The sequence below is a fragment of the Neolamprologus multifasciatus genome, chromosome 7, assembly GCF_963576455.1.
Source record: "Neolamprologus multifasciatus chromosome 7, fNeoMul1.2, whole genome shotgun sequence".
NCBI lineage: Eukaryota > Metazoa > Chordata > Actinopteri > Cichliformes > Cichlidae > Neolamprologus > Neolamprologus multifasciatus.
The window spans coordinates 49700889-49723101 of NC_140445.1; the positions used below are offsets into that span (position 1 = coordinate 49700889).

Genomic DNA, 22213 nt, shown 5'->3' on the forward strand with positions numbered 1-22213 from the left:
TACGAGCTAAGCTAGCGAAACAGTACAGAGACAGTGAGTGAATACTATAAATTAGGTAGTGAGTACACAGAAAGTGTGCTTCGGATGAAGCACGTGAAGATTATACTGTGAAAAAAGAATGTATTTAAAAGTTGTTAATTAAACTGCTAAGCAAATAAGCTACTCAGAAACACCACTGTGTTTGAGCAGGAACAGGAAGCGATACTATACCACAGAGCGAGCGAACACCAAGATGTAGTATAGCGCACTAGTCGTTTGCTCACCAAATGAAAACATATTCCTTAGACCATCGTCGATATAATCGTCTAAAAGTGTTTTTATTTTATGAACGGTGATTAATTCTTAACACACTTTTCTTAATACCCCACTCAAAATCAAACAAGTATACACATCTTCTTAACTCTGGCTGGCTGTGCTATGTGGTACAGTTTAATACTTTTATGAAAACCATAATGCATCCTGCTGTAAACAAGCATAAATGCAAAGCATACATCAAAAAAGTAAATGAATAAAGAAAAAAAGAAAGAACACAGAGGCACTGAAAGCATCATAAAATGTAGCTTAACTTGAAGTTATCAGAGCTTCACGCTTTCAGCATCTTATATAATCCATGTTGCTAGGTGAAAGTGTAAGAAAGTAAACCCAGTCTACTTTAGTAAATTGGCTGCTTAATGTTGCACTTAAGCCAGATTGGAGCTTCAATTTATGTGAATTATTAAAAAAAACACAACATAGGTAGAATAGTGCAGTAAAATGAAAAAAAAGAGCAATATAAAAAAGGAAAGAAAGTGGCATTTCTGATGAGATTAATGTAATATTGAAAATATAGGTCTATTTGGGCATTGGCAACAACTTGCCTTTCAAGGTTGAAGATGAAATATAAGTTATGTACACACACACACCCACACACACAGATAGATAGATAGATAGATAGATAGATAGATATCTATCTATCTATCTATCTATCTATCTATCTATCTATCTATCTATCTATCTATCTATCTATCTATCTATCTATCTATCTATCTATGTAGATAGATAGATAGATAGATAGATATTATTACCTTAAATAAAGCCTTCTAGTTGTTTCATATTTACTTCTGAGAAATTCTGAAATTCTGCCTCCTCTATTTTTATACCAAATATTGTTACTGACGTGTTGCCAATTAGCCTCGATAGTTGGATAATATTCTTCTAGCTATTTCTTTTTAGTATGATTTACTCATCCAGTCTTGTGGTGCTGCCATCTCAACTTTTATGAGGTTGTTGCTACAATAAAAATGTATAATTTCTTAAAATTGTACATTTTCTAAATATTTGATATGTTTCAGTAGAATATGGCTTCATATTTACCTTGCAATATAAAATCCCATAACCACTGTTTTGTATGAGTAAAGTAAATAAAATTGGATGTAAATTGGTAGATATGATGATGCCTGCTCATGGCCATGTGATGCAAATCCAGTAATTCCCTATAAAAAGAAACTGAAAGAAATTATTTTCATTTGTATAATACTTTTTTTTTTCTCTATCCAGTCCCATCTAAAGGTACTTAGCCTTATTAAGATAAGTGGGCAGGAGGAACTATTAATCTATGCGTTTTAAAGCATCTCTAGATATAAAACCTTTAGGAAAGCACCTCGTACATGTAAGAAGATTTTGTAAGGCCTTTATAAATATCGTAGATCTGATAATCTTTTAGCTAACCAAGGACCTGCCATACCTCTATGAAATAATAATGGAAATCCACTCCTTGTTTAGGTTTTAGATTTGTGTTTGCTGACCTGTTCCTATAAGATGAATGGGGAGGTAGTGTCTGCATTTCCTTTATTTTCAGCTCATTAGCTTTTCCTTTCAAGCCTCTCTAAGCCTATTAGGATGCTTGGCCACCAGTTAAAATTTCTGTCACTGTGCTGTCAGATCTGTAACTAATGGCCATCTCTGCTGTCCTCGGCTGGCCTCTTGCTAGTTTCTCAAAAGGACACTGTGGGATGCTGAAGGGGGAGCAGCATTTGATCAGATGCTCGGGATGGACACCTCTGCCTTTCATCTCTCAATTCAGCCGCAGTCTCGAATCCTTGTGAGCAGTTTTAATCAGCAGGTCCAAATTACGCAGAGGCTATTTTAGCATCGACAAAGTTCTTTGAGGACAAGGAGAAAGAGATAAAAGATTTTTATGTTTGGTGTTAATGATACAATTTAGATTTGTCACTCCTACACACTCCTGGAGGCTAATGTTCAAGAGCACGATCAAGGAGCACTGGTGCAGCACACCTACACTGTAAAATGATGTTATATTGAAAGAAAAAAAAAACACACTTGGTTACTAAAGTCGCAATCATTTGGCAGCACAAGTCTTCCTTCAAAGTCTTGTTCTCATGAAGAGACTTAATCTAAAGAGAATGTGTCTTTTCATCAGTGTTGCTAAATTGTTTGCTTTACCAAAGAAATATTCTACGAGTTTTAGCAACTTTTGCTCAAATATTTCTTCCTGTTGTGAGAAAAGGGAAAAGAAGAAGGATGGGAACTGAAGAAATCATTTGTTTGAGGAGGCAATGGGTGGATAGTTGAGCGGGGAAGAAAAGATATTTAATTACTGGGTGATAGCAGATACGAGGGCATAAGAGTAGAATAGAAGAGACAAAAAGTTGGAGAATAAAGGAAGGGAATTATAACAGGATATAAAAAATGGAAGGGGCGGGGGGGGGGGGGGGGGGGGAGCAGTGAAGAAGAAGAGGAGGATAGGAGGAGATGCGGGGATGGCCAGTGAGTTCATGAGGAAACCTTGAAGGCAGTGAGAGAGTGCTGAGTGCTGAAGTCATGCTGGCATATTGACTGGGACAGAGAGCAGAACGGGGCCAGACAAACAATTTGTTCCCTCAGATCTCATTTACATTGATGTTGAACTCGAGGAGGGTTGTCAGAGTTTTAGACAACATGACAGATTAGACAGAGAAAAAAGAAGAGCGGCTTGAAAGACAGACTAAACAGCAGATAAACCAGATATCCGACAACCCCAGTCACGCAGGCCGGAAGATAAATATCAAATAAAAACACATTCAGATGATAGGGCCAGCACTAAGTGTTTTATTATTATATACAGAGAGATGGGTTGCATGTGTATGAAAGCGGACCACTCCAGGGTAAATTTTATAACACTGCCAACAGTTATTGGAGCTGCTGATTGTTATAATTTGAAACAGCGAGAGCAACGGTGTGTGTCCCTACAATAGCCTGCATCTTTGAAATCTTCCCTAGGCACCTCCCACCCACCACTAATGAATATCTAAAACCACATTCATTTTTTTCCACCCTCTTGACAGCTCCCGTGATGCATCTCTGACAGCTCCCATGATGCATCACTGCAACGCTCCCTCCTTCCCTCCACAATTTACCCACAAGGCCTCGGGGCCCGCTCAAGCGGCTTGTTTAAGCACAGTGATTATGTATTCATTATTTATTTAGCGTCGGCCTTTCAAAGCACTCTCTCCATCACCTGTAATTAGTGTGTCTTAATTAGGCCTCGCTAATGGCCGGAGTTGTCGTTTAGCTGCGCGCAACCCGCTGCTTCTACCTAAATGACACATCTCGCAGGGATAGGCGACCACTGTACCTGCTGCAATGCAGCGATCTGCACTGGCCACAGAACAGCTAGAGTACATTTAAGTCCAAAACAAATTAAAATGCTTGCTTTTTCTCTGCAGGCTAGTATACACTAGATCTGTAAATGATACGTCTTGTGCTGTCCTTTGAGAGAGGAAGAAATAGTCATTATTTTGAAAAACGCATATGTGGAGCAATGTAAGCATCTTTTTGGTGTTTATATCAGTCTGGCATGAAATCAGTAAGATTTACACTGATTTTCACTGAACACAGCTACATTGCATTAGGTGAAAACCCTTACTTTAACAGTGAGAATAAAACAAACCTTAAAGCCAGAACAACAGGATTAAAGCTTCTTAAATACTCCACTAATCTAATAGCAATCGTCAATCGATCTGTGGGTTCGTCATCATCACGGGAATTGCACATTCCACTCTACACATTGCATTTTTTATCTTATTAGTATTAAAGCTCAAATATTTGCCCTTCGGTATGACCTGTTCAATTCATTCAAATTTCCTTTGACTCAAACTTTGAGTCATAGTATTGTAAGAAGCATTTTTATGCAGACATGCATGCATTTCTGTGAAGAAGAATACTGTGCACCATTTGCTGTCTATCCACCACAGCATGCTAATCTTGAAGTGCTGAAATGCGTGCAGACACATGGCAGTTTTATTAAATACAGTACATGTACATGTACAATACCATGTGATAACTTACACTACATGTAAATGAAAACTCTTTAATCGGCCTTCTCTTTTGGCCTGGATCTACGACCTGCAAATGTCAATCACAAGCTGGGGCACACCGAGCCTCTGGCCGCTTTGACCACTGAACAAGAAAAAATAAAATAAAAAATGACCGTGTCCTGTTTGTTATAAAATGAGAGAGCAGCAGTACTTTGTGCAATTTTTAAAGTACTGAAATTACTGTGCTGGCCTTAATGGTTAGTTTGAGGTAGTCATAAATTGCTGCACTTATCTTGATGGATATTTTTAATTTTATTTATGTTGAAAGTTGAAGTTTGAACTTTTCATATTGACAGTTTTCAGTTTTTCAGTGCCTTAACCTTTATAGCAGAAAATGTGGACAATTACAACTTGTGAAGGTTATGTTCCTTCTTTATTTAAAGTCCTGTCTGCGATACAGTGAACCAGTCATGTACATGGGTTTTATTGTTAATACAAATAAATACTGTTATTGCAGATTCAAAAGTCCCTTCTAGCATGACTTCTGGTATTATAAGCTTCAAATTAGAAGTTTCCAGCACATGTTTATTTTGTGTCTCATTGCTCTTGTTAGCTCATCTATCGAACACATCCATACTCTCAGGCAGACGTTTGGAGATTAAAGGACCTCTCTGGGTTTTTTTCCTTCTATTTTTATAACTAAAACAACCGTCCCAAAGCTGTTTGTAGTCTCAGCTGTAGGCCTGCTTTAAAGGGTGGGGGAGACTTGCATGCAGACTGATTGCATTCTGTATGCTCTTGCAGCTACCGATTGTTCACAAGACTTGTTTCCAATTTGCCGTGATTACTCATCCACTCTCCTACTCAAGTGCTTGCAGATATGGATTTGCTTTTCAGTGTCTGTTTCATCTTCAGGAAGTCAGTGTGTAACTAAGTTTGCCTTAGGTTTCACAGCGATTGATTTATGTGAGTTCACTCTTTCTCTTAATGAAGACCGAGGATCAGTGACAATCACTCAATTACACTTCACTATACATAAAAGAACAGCGATCAGCAATCCATTTCTTACGTTATCGCCTCCGCAAACATTATTATCGATTCTCCGGTCTTTTCTCAGCCTTTATTTTAAACCTGATCTGACATGACAAATTCAGCCTATTTTAAAATCCACTTATATTCCACTGGCATTTGACTTGACAAATGGCAGGGTGAGCTGTTGGTGTGAATAATTCTTCCCTGTGCCAATCAGGATTATCAGGTGGACTTGCAGGGAAATGGAAATCCTTTTGAATTAGGTTACTGTACGGGAGATGTACACGTGGCAGCAGTGACAGGCTTTGCAATGAGTGATGCAAGGCAGCAGAATTGCATCCTAACCCCTAGGACTATCTGTCAGTCAAAGAAGGGAAGAAAAAAAAACAGGGGAGGAAGAATAGTGAAGGGAAGGAAAGCTGGAAGGGGAAGTCAAAGAATTGCACCTTTTATGCATCAGAATAGCCAGTGAGAATGAAGTGAAGTGGTGTTCAGGAGCAGAAACAATGAAAGGTAGACATGACGAGAAGAGGTAGGCTAAACTCATCTCTAAACTCTGGCTTTTTCTGCTCAGAGGGGGAGAAAACCACAGGGATTAGCAGCGGTGACAATTAGAGCACCTCTATTTTTGCGTTAGATTTGAGACAGGCGGCTGGAGGAAAAAGGTAACACACGGACAGGTGAAGGCAGAGAATGAATATAAAGGGAGGAAGGGTGGTTCGTGGCAGAGTGGCATAACAAGCCCAGGAGGAGGGCAGAGAAAAGATGGTCCTCTTGTTTCTCACTTTGTCCTCTGAGAGCTGCCTTAATAGAGCCCTTGTTTCCAGGCTGCCACTCAGGATAACGAGTAGAATAACTGCAGTGTCTCTTCAACGATTCCTCCTCCATCTCCTCGTCTTTCTAATTTTTCTTCCTACTCCTCTTTCTATTCTCCACCTTCTTCCGTTTATCTCTGTTCTCCTCCTCATCCAGCCCATCCTCTTTCCCTGCGTAGGTATTTCTGTGTTGTTTTTCTAGTCTTTCATGCAGTGAGGTAAGTCCAAAATAACTGCTGTACTGCTGCCTTGACCTCTCCAGGAGAGAGAAGCATTTTTAAATTTTTTTTATTTATTTGTGATGGTGATGGGGTTTTTTTGGACTGGGTTTTATTTAAAAAAAAAAAAAAAAAAAGCACAACATGATTTATCAAGTAAAAATACAGCCATCCACTTCTGTGATTCAACAAAAGCGAAAGCGTCATGATTCAGTAGTGACGGCGCTCCTCGGCAGCGCCCTTGTCTGACTGTCGCTGTTGATGGTTTAATTACAACGATCCTCCAGATGATAAAAGGGGAGGCAAGACTTTTTTTGTGTGTGTGCAAGCGTGCCGCATCTCCGCCGCACCTCGCACACCGAGCCTTGTCGGATCCAAGGTGCGACAACAATGAGTTGCATTGTCCTAAAACATTGCAGCACTTTAAAGGTTGATTTGACAGAAGGCTGAAAAGCGCTGCGCCATAATTGTAGCTGACAAGGTTTGTGAAGATAAAAAGGGGACGAAAGACAAACCTTTTGCTGAAGGTGTAACCCGCTGTTGTTACAACCACACAGCCGAGCGTTTTAAATACACCTGAATGAAACTGGCTGAAAATAACCCATTAGCATATTTTTAGACTGACTTCGCCCTCTGTGTTTGTTATAAATAGAATCTGACTACTCAGTTGTACTTTGAACTACTTCACACAACCGTATTGGAGAGAAGAGAATCATTCCAACAAATTCAGCATGATTTCTTTTTTATATACTGGCAACATCACCTCACGCAGCTCCTCCCTTTAAAACCTCCCAGCGCTTTTATCGCCCCTGGAATTCACAGGCAACAAAGAGCATTGGATATTTCTCTTCAGGAGTGGGGTGAATTCATATTCATTTTCAAAGATCGGCTGGTTATGCTATTTGCTGCAGACTCGCGATTTAAACAGCGTCCTTTAAAGCCAACATTGCTGTCCTTAGGGGGGGGAAATAAGGTGCTCCTTTCTCACCAAACTGATATAATTGGTGAAGTGTGTTTCACTTTTAAAGTCTGCCAGCTTGTAGGAGCGAGATTTTTTTTAACCTCACCAATATGGAAACTTTTTTTTTTTAAATTTTAGAAAGCCTGCAGTTCATGCAGACAAATGCGGGTGATTTTTAAATAGATAAAACCCTAATCTGTGGGACATTTGATCAACGATTAATCTGCTGCAGAATTCTATTAAAAGGCTGAGGGCTCATTAGCCAATAGATCTTAATCCCATTACTGCCTGGGCGGTGGAAGGGGAGGGGGGCTCAACCATGAGCCCGTCTGCCTGTAGCTCTGTGGGGGATACTGTTGCAGGCAGTCGCAGAGAAGGTCATACACGGCACACTGCCATTTTCATAATGAGAGCAGAGCATCATGCATCATGCACAATCATAAAAAAGCCATCACTGGCTATGCAGACACATTTAATCACGGTGCATGTCTGGACCTAACATATTTAGCCCCACTGCGTAATAACAGGCTTTATTTCCTCTCTCGTGTGGGCCCGGTCCTTAGTTTAATTAAATGCGAGCTAAAATATCAGAGTAATCTTTCTCTCTGTGTGTATTAGGCTCACTGTTGAAACCTGTATTGGATTTGTTCTTGGTTGCTGCTTGCAAGGCCGCTCGTCGTAATGAAAGGGTCGAAGGTTGGCCAGCTATAGGCAGAAAGACTGAAAGAGAGAAATGAGAATTAAACAGAATAAAAGAGATAAAAGCAAAAGAAAAATGCACCCGAGAAGAAAGTCAGAACGTGTGATCTAAAGTCTTGTATTAAACAGAAGAGCTGAAGGAGGCAGCGTCAAGGATATTTCTAAGTGGACCTCTGTGAAAACAAACATCACCTCCATCTATTGACAGCCACCCACAGGTTGTTAGAAGCTGTGCCAAAGGCATTATAGAAACTCCTTTGTCCAAGCAGAGTTGTAGAAAACTGTGCACGCACTGTGGAATTTATTTGTTTTACTGCATATTTTGATGAGAAGATGAGACTGCAAAGGAGCTTTACGGCCTCTTCAGATACAAGCCAGTAACATCTCTGTACCTTCCTACAGTAAACTAGTTTTAGCTGCTTCTGTACTCACAAGGGGGTTGCCATGGAAGGTAGCTCCACATGTTTGATTTGGCAGATTTTCTTTATGCCAGATGCCCTTTCTGACACTGGGATTTGTGTCTCCTCTCAGGATCGAACCGGGGATCTTTCGTGCGCATAAGCCACCATACTGCGGAGCCGCTCCCCGCTGCTGTCTTCCTAGAATAAGCTTGTTATGTTAGATTTCTTCATTCCCTGCTATCTTTTATTGATACAGATGTCCTTCTCTGGCTGTGAAACTATGCTTGATCAATAAAGCCTTCGGACCAGATTTACTGATATGCTAGACATGTTGTTTTATCAATTATGAATCAGTCGGTGTTGAAAATGCCTGCCAGGCAAGAATGCAGCTCAGTACCCTCATTCACTGTAAAAAAAACTATTTTGAACCAACATGATATGTTGACTAAATCCGAGGTGACTTTTCTTTTTCTTCATTTCTTTTCTTATCTTCTCTCCATCTCCAGATATTGATGAGTGTGCGGACGGCTTTGTCGAGTGCGACAGTAAATCCACTTGTGTCAACTTGCCCGGCTGGTATCACTGTGAGTGCCGGGATGGGTACCATGACAACGGGCTGTTTTCCGCCAATGGGGAATCATGTATAGGTGAGTAGCCCGGCTTCACGTACACAACACAAATATTGGCGATAAAGTTGGTTCAGGTTAATTACGTCTTCATTTAGCACACCATACGACACAGTAAAAAAATGAACACATAATTGTGACATTTCACACACTAAAAAAAGAAAATAAGTCGAATAATTCAGATAATTTATAAAAAGTACATAAATATGATCGTGTAAAATTCCAAAAGTCTTAAAAGAAGTTGGTAGAAATTTCACACTTACCAAAACTAGACCTAAAAATTATTATTTTAATGTTTTTTGTTTTTTTTTAAAGAATTGTGTTTATAAGTCTATCCGATTCTAAAAAAAAAATGCCAAAAATGTGTTCTGTTGGAATTGACATAACGCTATGCCATAGAGAGAGAAAACTGGAAGCTGTTTCAGGCAGGAAACATGCATAACATAGTTCACTCTCCTCACGTTATATAACAAACAAACAATCCCAGTTATACAGTCCCAATCAAAAGTTCAAAGCCACACCTCCTTAAAAAAGTAAAACCCCCGAAAACAGAAATGAAAGTTCCAAACATGAACTCATTAATGATTAGCTCCACCGTTATTGCTGATCATTTCAAAAATTCAGTGTGGCATGCTTGATGCAAGTGTTTCCATGAGGTGAGTGGGAACATTTCTCCAAGTGGTGAAGACGGCCGCACAAAGGGCATCAAAATGTCCATTTTTGTAAACTTCCCTGTCGTCCATCCCCAAAGCTTCTCAACTGGATTTAGATAGAATAGAATAGAATAATCCTTTAATTGTCCCACAAGGGGAAATTTGGTTGTAACAGCAGCCAAAAAGACACATATACAAATAAACAGTACACAGGACACGGAACAGAGACATACACAATTTTTACATATTTACATCAAGGACAGTGGTTACTATATACAGAGAGTACTGTACAGTTATTAAATTAAATAAAAATAACTACAGATAAGAGGCAAAGCAGGTTGTAGTGCGAATCGGTTAATTAACTTATTGCAGTTACAGCGCAGATGTGAACATCTATGTTTGTTGGGAGCAGTTCTGATTGTACAGTCTGACAGCTGCAGGGAGGAAGGACCTGCGGAAATGCTCCTTCATGCATCTAGGATGCAGCAGTCTGTCACTGAAGGAGCTCTGCAGAACAGGGGAACACACAGGATGGTCCAAAAGCGTGATTGGGAAATCACTCTTTTGGACCTGGAAGAAGTCCCTTGTCCTGTGAACATTGTGTACTGTAGCGTTGTCCTGCTGATAAACCCACTGGTTACCACACAGAGGGCCCTCAATCATGAGGGATGCTCTCTGCAACATCTGGACATAGCCAGCGGCTGTTTGACACCCCTGCACCTCCTGAAGCTCCATTGTTCCACTGAAGTGAAAAGACCATTATGGCGCAAGTGGGATCTGCTCATCATGCCAGTAACACTGGAAATCAACAGGACCAGCAAGGTTACATTTTTCTCATCAGAGAATAAAACTTTCTTCCACCTTTCAATGTCCCATGTTTGGTGCTCTCTAGCAAAGTCCAAACGCTCAGTGCTGTGGCGTTCAAGCAGACGAGGCCTTTGAAGACCTTTTTTTGTTTTTGAAGCCCTTCAGTCTCAGATGCCGTCTGATGGTTATGGGGCTGCCGTCGGTGCTAGTAACGGCCTTAATCTGGGTTGAGGATCGTCCAGTGTCTTGATGGACAGCCAATTGGATTCTCTGGCTCAGTGCTGGTGAAATAATTTTTGTTTTCCACTTGACTTTTTTGTTCCATAACCCAGATCAGGATCATTTAAGAAATTCCAGATAACTGTACTACTGCGTCCCACCTCAGCAGCGATGGCGCGCTGCGAGAGACCCTATGCAGTTCAACAACCCAACAACGCTGAAAAATGGAATGCTTTTTTGCCTTTGCCATCAGAACGTCATGACAGTGTGACTACCTGACAGAAAATGACAACGAATCCACATTTTATACACAGATTTGGCCTTTTAAAGGCATGTGGTCTTAAACTTTTCATCAGATGTAAAACAGCCTGTTTCAGTTAAAGCATTGTTTTCAATAAATTGCATGCTCAAAAAAACATTTTGTCTCTCTCCCATTTCTTCTTGTTGCATTTTGAAGCTTACTTTGAACCTTGTTAAGATCCAACCATGCAAAATATGATTTTTTTTTTTTGCCATTTTTCAAGTGGTCTTAAAATTTTGATCTGGACTGTATAGTTGCATTTCTCATCTGTCTGCTATTTCAACCCCTCCATCACCCCAGCATCCAACCTGAGTGATCTCAGAGCACAAATGCCCAACTTTACTGTAGCAACTCAGTTTTCAAGTTATTTGACTTAATTAGAGTAAAGCCTGCTCAAGAGGATACGGCACCTACTTTATCAATATTTGACCTTAATTTTTTCAAGTCCTTGCATTAATTGAGGATTAAATTCCAGTTCATACATTTCAGCAATGCAAGAATATGACTGCTTGCATCATTAAGTGCCACAGACCTCTATTAATGGCAACACCCATTCATTTTCCATTGACAGGCTTTTTATGCCTCATTTTTATCACATCATTAAGTCCCTCTCTTTAAGTCCCAGTATCAGGATTGAGGGCTTCAAATTACAAAAGCAGACACTGAAAATAGTGCTTCTGAAATCTGAACTTTAAGAAAAAAAAATCTTGAGTGATCCACTTTGAAAAGCTCACTTAACTTTTGAGATGGGTTTTTTTTTCGGTGTTGTTTTATTTTTGAAACGTTTGTGTGCCTTTATGATTGCATAGATATGTTGTTAGGAGTTGCGTTTTCCTTCCTGAAAATATCACATTTCCTTTTGCAGCCTGTTCATTTTCGGAAACATTCTCTCTGATTCAGCCTGTCAGAAAAAAGTGTCAGCTGTCAAAACGGAAACCCTCAATCTACAGTAACACCGAAGCGTTGCCTGTAACAATAGTGCTAGCGCTGCTCCACTCGTTGACCCAATCTTAGCTGTCAGTTTGAGTTGTAAGAGGAAAAGGAGGGAGAAAAAAGTGCATTAAAACCACTCTAAAAAAATTGCCTGTGTGTTCGTCACAAAGGAAAGTTATAATTTTGCCAAAAGTGGGTTTCTGGGTTACATTACAGCTGTACACTGTGTGTTCCCAGCAAGATTTGAAAAATGTTCTATTGCTGGACGTTACAATTGCATTTCAAATCCTCTATTCAGCGATTTTCACATACAGAGAGGCAGGGCACTGTTGTCCTGAAAGAGATAAAAGCATGGCTGCTCACCGACATATAAGAGCATCAACGTTTACAGGGAAAACTGCTTTTACCTTATCGCCCTGCTATTAAAGCAACATTACTGGTCTTGTAATAATAATAAAAAAAAAGAAGAAACTGTTATCTGCACAGAGCATATGTATGATGTCATGCTTTTTGTATTCCCTGCAGATATTAATGAATGCAAGACAGGAAGGAACACCTGTGCCAACGACACAGTGTGCTTCAACCTGGAAGGAGGCTATGACTGTCGGTGCCCCCACGGGCACAACTGCACCGGCGACTGTATCCATGACAACAAGGTCAAGCACAGCGGGCAAATCTGGGTGCTGGACAGCGATAGGTGCTCGGTGTGCTCCTGCCAGGTAATGAACAGGGTGAGACATAAGCAGAGAATACAGAGACAAGGAAAGCTGAGAGGAAAAGCAAAGAAACAAACAAACCAAGAACAGAGTAACAAAGCAGAGGTAAATGGATCCGCTGAAACAAAAAGAGGCAGACAAGTGAAAAGACGAGGAAACGTGTCCACGGCTGTATATAGCTGAGTAATGATTTCCCCTGTGTCTCTGACGCGTGCACGCTTTTACAGTATGTGCGTTCAGCTGATCTAGGCGTGAAACGTTTTCAGCGCTGTTATTTTTCACTCTGCTTTCCAAGTGTTTAAACCAGAAATACAATAATATAACAAAGCAAATGTAAACCTGGTTTTCTTTCAGAATGATGTTGTTCCCCACAGGACCAATCAGCAGCAAGCGTCACTTTGTTTTATCCTGTAGTCAGAGTGCTTCTCTTTAAACAAGCAGTGACATTTTATTAAAACAACAACTAAAGCGCAGCAGTGCAACAAATGATTCTTTCCCTTTTTAATTTTTAATTAGACATGACATGTGATAATTGATGTAGGACAAATGGGAGACCACCTTTGGGCACTGTCACACCTCATCAACAGCAAACATTTGCACCCAGCTTTGGCAACTTTGAAGTGCGAATTAGCTCCTGAGTGACCTTTCGAAATTCAAAAAGTGTAAAAATGTAAAATCGTCTTAGCAAATTGCATTTCATTTACTGCCTCTGTGGAAATTGGAAATTGTAGCATTCACCCAGTCATGGTAAACAGATGGCAAGAAGTGCAACTACAGATTTTCGTCATGCTACAGTGATTGCTGTTGATTTCTTAGCAGCTAAAGAAAGAGGTACAACTCTCAAAAAGCTGTTGGAGATTAAAGCAGAGATAGAAAGGCTCAAAATTGACCGTAATATGCATTGTATTTATTATTTTTCCCAGTTTTTGCTATTTTCTTAATGACAGAACAGTTTTAAATCTTTGCAGTATTGTACAGAATTAGCTTGATTCTTTATTAATGATTGGCTTTTACATATAACAAGCCACAGGTGAGGATATTTTAGTTTAATTTAATAATGTGTGTTCAGCTAAACATTTATTTCCGGCAGAAGATCAGATAATTTACCACACGTGTAACTTTCAGTCTTTATTACCTCTGTCTGGGAGGTTATGTTTTTGGTAGCGTTTGCATGCATGGCGTTCTGTCCGTTAACACGATAGCTTGAAAAGATTTGAATGAATTCTGATCAAACTTACATCCACCAAGGTCTCCAAGGTCAATGTAATGATTTCAAAAAGCTATTTTAGAAATTATACTTACAATTTTACATTTGACCCCCAACCTCTCCTTCCTCTCCTAAAGGTCAAAACAATAATAATACTTTTTAGTTCTATTTATTACAACTATGTTTGTTCCTGCCGTTGTTTGTGTTGAGAACATATAGGCATATAGACAATGATATATGGGGATTGTAAATATCATGTTAGTTTGAACCTCTGGCCACTTCTTTAAGGTCAAATAAAGCCAACCTTCATAAAATGTCCCGTATCTTATTATATTATATAATAAGTTTATTCATGCTCAGTTATTTACAAATGAATCATCCATTCATCAATTCTTTTCCGCTTGTCCAATTTAGGATCGTGAGGAGGCTGGAGCCTGTTCCAGCTTCCATAGGTTGAGGGTTAGGGTATACTCTAAACAGGTCGCCTCCTACATAACGTTTATATACAAAATACAATACTCTTCCCTTAAAAGTAAATACAGCTCAGATAGGGAGTTGTCTTGGCGTAGGTTTGTGCTCTCTGAGTGCTTTTCGTTTTTGTCTGCTAGGCTAATTCTCTAGCTAGTAATGCAGCAATAACGGTAACTGAAAATGCATGAAAATGTGAATGAATTTTGATCTGATGCTTTCTGCATGACTAAATTCCTAAAATCAGGATGTATGGATGGGTGGAGATGATGCAGTAGTGGTGAGCAACTTATTTAAAGCGCATGAGCTACTCTCTCTATATATAATCCTTTTTAAAGGTCTATCAGAGTGATCGGGGCTCTTGATGTACTTGTTTTGATTGATTCCTGACAAGTGACAAGGCATCTGGGAACAGTTGGTCCAGAAAACTCATTCCATCATCTTAAACACATTTTTTTCCTCCATGATTATCAGGTCACAGAGCAGTCATACTTTGCATTTCAGCATTTCACTCAACCTAATGCCAAGTGTCTGGCGGTAGTGGAAGGTGATTATAGTGGATTAGTGTCGGTAGTGAATGATCAAGCAGCAAATTATTCATTTGATTACAAAGGTCCAGGGCAGAAATGGCTCCCTAATTAAATGAGTCATATTAATTGATTTGAGAGATTGAAGAGCTGCCTGTCAAAATTAGTCGTATTGAGCAGTTCAGTGAGCAGAGGAGTAAACATGTTATTGTTTTGGAAGTGGGTGGACACAGCTGGATATTACATGGAGAGCTGCGATTAACTGAAGAGGGAAAACCAAAGTCAAACCCCAGAGAAAAGACAAATAGCGTCCAGCCCGAGGTCAAGCAGTACACAAATAGTTCATTGTTTTGCTCTGATTGCAGTGCTGACGGGTGGAGTGTAACCCATCGATGCATCTGCACCAATTTCAAAAACATGTTCAGAAAAAAATATCAAAATACCAGGTTAAGAGAAAAATGTAACCGTATGAATATCCACAGAAAAATATCCAAATATTAGAATTAAACAGTAACAAGAAGGCAAAACGGCGATTAAAATGGGATTGGATGGAAAATTTGCACACTATTATGAATGGGTGCTGTTGGGCTCGCGATACTAGACATGCGTTTGAAACACTGTGATTAATTCACATATAAAGATTCTGTGGAGTGTCGGCCCTGCCTTATATTGATGAGAAACAATCAAAAGAAGTACCTGTTCCTTTCACCACCTTCTGGCTACTGCAGGGTCGTTCTGGTTATTTTCATTATCAATTATCATGCAATTCTTTTTTTTTCTCTCTCAACCAATTCATAGTTAATTCTTAAAATCTTAGAAAATCCTAAAAAGCTTAAAACTCTTACCACGCTTTCTCAAAGCCACCGATTACTTCCTGTACTCTGATGAGTCTGAAAACACTGAGATGCCCAAAGCACCACGCTGATGAATAGAAACTATGCATCAGTACGCATAGAGTACACACTTTAATCTGGCGTGTCGTAAATTGCTGCTTCAGAACAGTTTTCTTGGCATGAGCTAGACTGCCTTCATTACATTATTAATCATCAACATGTATGTTTAATGATCCCATCAAAGCAGAGGCCTTTGTCTGTGCGTGCAGCTGTTTTGGCCCGTGCGTCATCCTGTGCTCAGTGCTCAGTTGTGCCCCCCACGCAGGCCGGCCAAGTGATGTGCCGCAGGATGGTGTGCGACTGCGACAATCCCAACGCCGACCTGTTCTGCTGCCCCGAGTGCGACCCTCGACTTAGCAGCCAGTGTCTGCATCAAAACGGCCTGCTCACCTACGGCAGCGGGGACACGTGGGTGGAGAACTGCCAGCAGTGTCAGTGCCTGGTGAGTAAAGGGCGCTTGTACCAACCCCCTCCTGCACATTGATAATATTTCAAAGAGCCAAGGTATTTAACGCTTTCGTGCGGTGTCGTTTAAGGTGATAGCGAAGACAACATAGGCATTCGTTGCCGTGCCGCAGTGCCCACACGAGAGATGTAACAAATACTCCAGTCTCCATGGAAATGCTCATGAATGAGAGATGTGCTCTGCGAAGAAAGTCAAGGAAAGATGTTTTTTGGCAAGAGGGGGGGAGTGATTAAGAGGTGAATGGGGAGGTTGCAGAGAGGAGAAAATGAAGATTTCTTTCTTCTGCACAAGTGGAAAACCAAAGCGAGTGATTACTGAAATTTTAAAGAATTCAAAGAACTGTACGCGCTGCTGTCTGCTGCGCTGGAATTACACGTTTTACTGGAGAAGACATTCAAGGTTAGGGGTACAGTGTCGCCTATGAGGTGGGAGGGTGAAACAGGGAGTGTTATTCCTGTGCTTTGAAGAGTTTCTGCATTTCTGCATGTCTGAGGTGCTAGTCTCGAGTGTCCTCTACATCTAATCCCATTTCCCATTCGAAACAAAACAGCATTTCGTTCACTACACAGATCTTTCTCAGTTAGACGTATGCGCCGCTTTCTTTGTGTTCACATCTTCTGCTGCGTTGACCTTTTCAAGGTTTTAACAGGGTTTATGTTGAAGCAACAGGGAGGCGTTTTGCGTTTCCCAACAAACCTGACAAAAACAATAAATCTTCCCACCTGTGTTGCCCCTCTTACCATATTTCCATATGCATATCACATGCAAATTGAACGCTTTAGATTCTACCCCACTGTCTTCTCCTAACCCCACCCCCTCCTCCAACATGCTGTAACACTCACCCACACCAGTGTCAGTTCCTCTGTTGAATGACTCACAAACTGTCTTCACTTTGGATCTCAGAGCAGCACTGTACAACTCTTATTTTTCAATTTATTTCATCCTCTTTTTGTTGCCTTTAAAGATCAGCCGTACTTGCAGCTAAGATACCATAAGTTGGCTCCACTCTGACAGATTTATGGTCTGAGTAGCAATAGCAATGTCATTTCCTCTCACACCCCTCCCTCCCTCTATTGTAATGCCGTCCTGATGCCTGGACCTGAGAGCTGCTTTTTTGGATTTCTTACAGCGAGCCATTATAGAAGAGCTTGAAAATCACCGCTCAGCAGAGGGGCAGCGGGGAAGCGCAGTTGGCTGAAAATGGGTTTGCTTCAGCGTCACTCTCGCTGAAACAGTACTCAGTGTAGGCACTCGTGTTGACACGAGCAGACACGAGCACATTTGAGATTGCAGGCACGCCTGTAACAACACACACGCACACACACACACACACACACATAATGTAAACATAGTATACGTGTGATTGAAAATCTGCACACATCCTACATATGTCCACATGTACACACAGATAGACATAAAACATGCTCCGTTTAAGATGCACAGAGGCGCACGCAGAGCAAAGGGCCACCAGCACACGCAGTACAAAGAGCAGCACTTGAAAGGGAGAAGGCTGCTCCCGCGATACCGTACTGGGGCTCCAGTAGCGTGACAGGGACGTGAAATGAACCTTGAATGCTGCTACACTTAGCAGAGGCATGGCTGTCCAGACTCAGCGGGGGCCTTAAAATACACAGTGACAGCAGGGAGATGGGCAAAACATCCTCTCAAGTCCAAGATGTGAATCCTTTTGCATGAACCGTGCAATCATTTGAAATCAAGTGGCCTTTGCAGACCGCGCACACACGGGCCACTTGCAATTTGCCATCTGATTTTCACAACCATACACGTAGATAGTAGCTTAATTTTTGAGAATAAAAATGGCATAATTATTGCAGGCTAATTCCCAAGCAAAGATAAATGTCACCAGTTCTAATTTCCCAGAGGCATTTTGTAACATTCAGTCTTAAAAACAGCAAATCTTTACATCTAGAGATTAAATAGCAGTGAGATATCGTGAATGGAGACATATTAAAAAATGATTTCATCTGAAGTATCACAAAGATATCAAAGTCCAACGTCAGTTGTTTGCGAAAAGCTGTGCCCGACATCGGCCTCTCCTGTATGATAACAGACTACATCTGCATAAACAGACAAAGATGACATCGTCCCTTATCACAGTGTGGAACAGATACCTGAGGCTACACTCAATCCCTCCCTCTGGCAGCGAGCAGAAAGTGCCACTCGGGGGGATTTCCCACTTCGAATGTTTACACACAGCACAGAAGCAGGGAGTGGGCATTAGCTCTGTGTGAGAGCGCGCTTTATAGCCAGCCTAATTTACTACAACATTTTTGAAACGCTGAGTCAGATGATTTTGAGAGATATTGAATATCCCCGGCGGGACACTTGCATCAAACCTCACCATGCGTGCGCACCCCTTTTATATCTGCTGGTGTGCTTAAACATAAACAGTCTGAACTCATATTTCATTTCAATAAGGCGCGCGGCAGATATGCGCATGTATGACAGCACGAGCAGAAGTGGGTCAAGACAGAATGATGTAGAGTACAGTTCGGTTAAGAGTTGCAAGGATGGACAAAATATATGACCCGTTTTCTCAGGCCAGTGAAAACGGCAGCGGGAAAAATCCAAGAAGGCTTTCTGCGCCGAAAGTTTGTTGTAAGATTAATAGGAGAACAACGAGACTAGAACAAGTCAATTAGAAAGGTGGAACATTTACCTCCACAGTCTGGAAAAAACTGCTGACGCTGTCGGAAGACTGTGCCGCTCATCTTTATTTTTCTAGCTTCCTTACAAGTCGAGACGGTCCCTCTAGCATACAAATACACTACGTCAGGAGAAATGTGCATATGAGTGAATAACTTGTTTAGACACAGGAAATGCAAAGTGCATTTGCAGTGATTATTTTTCTTTTTCCTCTCTCTCTGCTCGGCTATCCTTTTCAAATTCCATCTCCACCTTCGCAGCAGGGGCAGGTGGATTGCTGGCCTCTGCCGTGCCCGCCTGTGGACTGCGAGTTTACTGTGGTGCCCGAGGGCGAGTGCTGTCCCCGCTGTGTCACCGACCCCTGCCAGGCCGACACCATCCGCAACGACATCACCAAGACATGTACGGACGAGCACAACATCTCACGCTTCAGCGGCTCCTCCTGGATTAAACATGGCACAGAGTGCACTCTGTGCCAGTGCAAGGTAAGCTGCTAGTCCTGCCGGCAGCATGGAAACAGCAAATTACAGTTTCTCTAGTTTGTGGCAGGCAAGACACAAAAGAAAAATGGCTTGAAAAGTGAGAACCCTTTGTGTTTTTTCAGGGGGCAAAAACAGAGTACTAGTATTTGCAACAGAAAGGCAATTTGTGCATCTTTAACACCTCACAGAAGTTGAATTTACCAGTTGTTGTAAAAGGGCAGTTATTGGGAGCTATTTAGTTAAACCAAGATGCACACAGTAATTGCTTTGGAAAAAAAATGAATCTAATATTCATTCTAAGAACAAGACGGCTGCTGTATCAATTCACATAAATAAGATATGATGTTCTGTTCCGCAATTATTCCCTTTCTAATTTTGAGTTTATTAGATCATAGATTACATGTTTTATTTATATTTATTAACAAGAATGCAGTTTTCTGTGACGCAGAAGTTTGATACTTTCGGGAAAATGTGCTTTTTTTTTTTTTTCTTGTTTAGGATTAGATGAGAATGTCTTACTCGGATGCACTGCACCGTATTTCTGCTAAATATGAAGCTGCAGTCGGTTAGATTAAAGCTAGAAACAGGCTCTGTCGAGTGGTAATAAACCTACCAGCTCCTTTAAAGGTCACTAATTAACATTTTTAATTAGTTGTTAATTAGGGTGTAAAAATAAGTTATAGGTTTACAATGTAACGTGCTGGCCTGCTTCTTGGTTCGGAGCGGCAACTTGCTGTAAATCCACTGGTTGCCTCGCAACCTCTCAGAGTGATGACAAGACTCCTGTTTCAGGTCTGTAATCTGTGTTATAATGAGCTTTTTTTTTTTAATGTTGGACTGTTCTTTTAAATGAAAATGAACCGAAATTCTGGCAGCATCATTTTTCCTGGCCTCTGGCTCGGCTGCAGCAGGAAATCATGGATGTTTTTTTCCCCTCTGCTAAAGGAGCACACAGGTTTGAGGATGAAGTGCTGAAAACGTCTGGAGAAACACTCACATCAGCAGCTCAAGTAAATCAGATGGAGAAAGCTGCTCTTCGTGAGTTTTTATTTTGCAGCGCTGAGCAGTCACGGAGAGAGTAAACTATGCAGGCAATATCCTCTTCATTACCAAATGTGAGCGTAAATTGTTTGCTGGAGCTTTAGGACTTAATCCACCAAGGCTGACTCCCTCACTTGAAATTCTACTATTAAATATTCTCGTCGCGCGTGCCTGCAATGATGTTCGCATCTCAGACAGAAAATAACAGCTATTCTCTGAGGACTTTCAATAAACATCATCATTTTTGGAATCTCTACCATCCATTCATCTATCCAGCCATTTTCTTCTTCTATGCGAGTCAGGGTCGCGGGGGAGGGGAGGCATCTTTAGGTTATGCATCTTTTTTTGAGGGAGGGGCAAATTTTATTTAAGCACGCAGTTTTTAAATTCACCTAAAAACAGTCCTTGGAGTAGCAGCTTTAAAATGCAAGCCTAAAATTAAAAACCTTGGCCTCTTGGATACTTGAAATGCAGCATCCTCACCCTCATCACCAGGCCAGCTAGAGATTTTCGACATTGCTTTGTGGAAATATCAAAAGTGTAAATTTGAAAGTAATTACAAAGAGTCAGTTTTCTGATTCAACAGAAATGAAGCACAGCAATTTTTCATCCTTTTAGTTATAGCATTAACACTCAGCCTCTTCACTGTGCCATGAGTTTTATTTTTTAGAACAAATGCAGCATAGTCCCAACTACAGGGACCTCCGGGGGACACACATCTTAGAAGGGGTTAAACCGAAGTGACTCTGTGACCATTCACATTTCTCAGTGAGAAATCGCCACCTTGCATCAGTTAGCGCCCAGACAAACTAAATGCCAAACCGAGTCTGTGTGCCGCAGCACTGCTGTTACCCAAAAATATTAATTAATTATTGAAAAAAAGAGCTGCCCTGAGGTTAAACTGTAACAAACTTGTGCCTCTCTTCTTTCTCCTTCTTTGTGTTTCCAGAATGGACACATCTGTTGCTCAGTGGATCCCATGTGCCTTTAGTCCTGGCAGATCTGAAGGCACCTGTACAGTGTTCTCCATGTAAAAAAATACAAAAAAAAATACATAAAAAATAACACCATCCCTGTGTCTCTTCACTGTCCTCCTCACAGACGTGGGTCACATAGTGTTTGCGTTGTAAGGATTTGTTTTGGCCTGCTGAATCAGATGGGTGGAAGTTCAGAATAACACACCCAGTGTCACATTGTCAAATACAGACTATTGTAAAAGAAAATGTAACCTTTCAGGTATTTTTCTTTCCCTTCTGATTAGCCACAGTTGATTGTATGTTCTGTACAGTAAACTCCACCCATCTGGTGCTAAGCTTTAACTCGTAGAGCAAATACTCTATGACCGGCGCCTGCTTCCTCAACTCCTTTATACCAAATGCAAATGTATATCATACCAAACAGATGATGGACTACGGTTTCCTGAAACCCACCACTTTGTTATGTCTCACCACTTAGAGTGAACCTTTAAGGATCACCATTCCCCACTCCCAATCATTGCTACATGAAACTGTAAAATATTACTATTACTGGCATGACTCTGCTTGATGTCCAAATATTTTTTGATTTCTAAATTCTCGATGATGATGATGATGATGATGATGATACATTAGCTAGAGCAAAGGCAGTTAGCATAAGGTTCCGTTGCCACATTTGAGTCGTCTAAATTATGTGGTGCTTTGCAGCATTTCGTTCCATTTCTCTTTTTTGTAATTTTTTTTCCAGCTTGTTATTGTGTAATAGTGAAATAAAGTATTTCCATTTACATTAATTGCTTGTCTTTTCTGAA

At 40.7% G+C, this 22213-nt stretch overlaps 1 protein-coding gene across 1 annotated transcript in view; it reads left to right on the plus strand.

Moving 5' to 3' along the window:
- Positions 1–22189, plus strand: part of nell2a (neural EGFL like 2a) — an 86296-nt gene extending 64107 nt beyond the window's left edge. The window contains 5 exon segments of the mRNA XM_085164958.1: positions 8928–9068; positions 12486–12679; positions 16037–16213; positions 19165–19389; positions 21377–22189. Coding sequence (XP_085021084.1) covers positions 8928–9068; positions 12486–12679; positions 16037–16213; positions 19165–19389; positions 21377–21418 — 779 coding nt within the window. The 3' untranslated portion in view covers positions 21419–22189.
- The last annotated feature ends 24 nt before the right edge of the window (positions 22190–22213 follow it).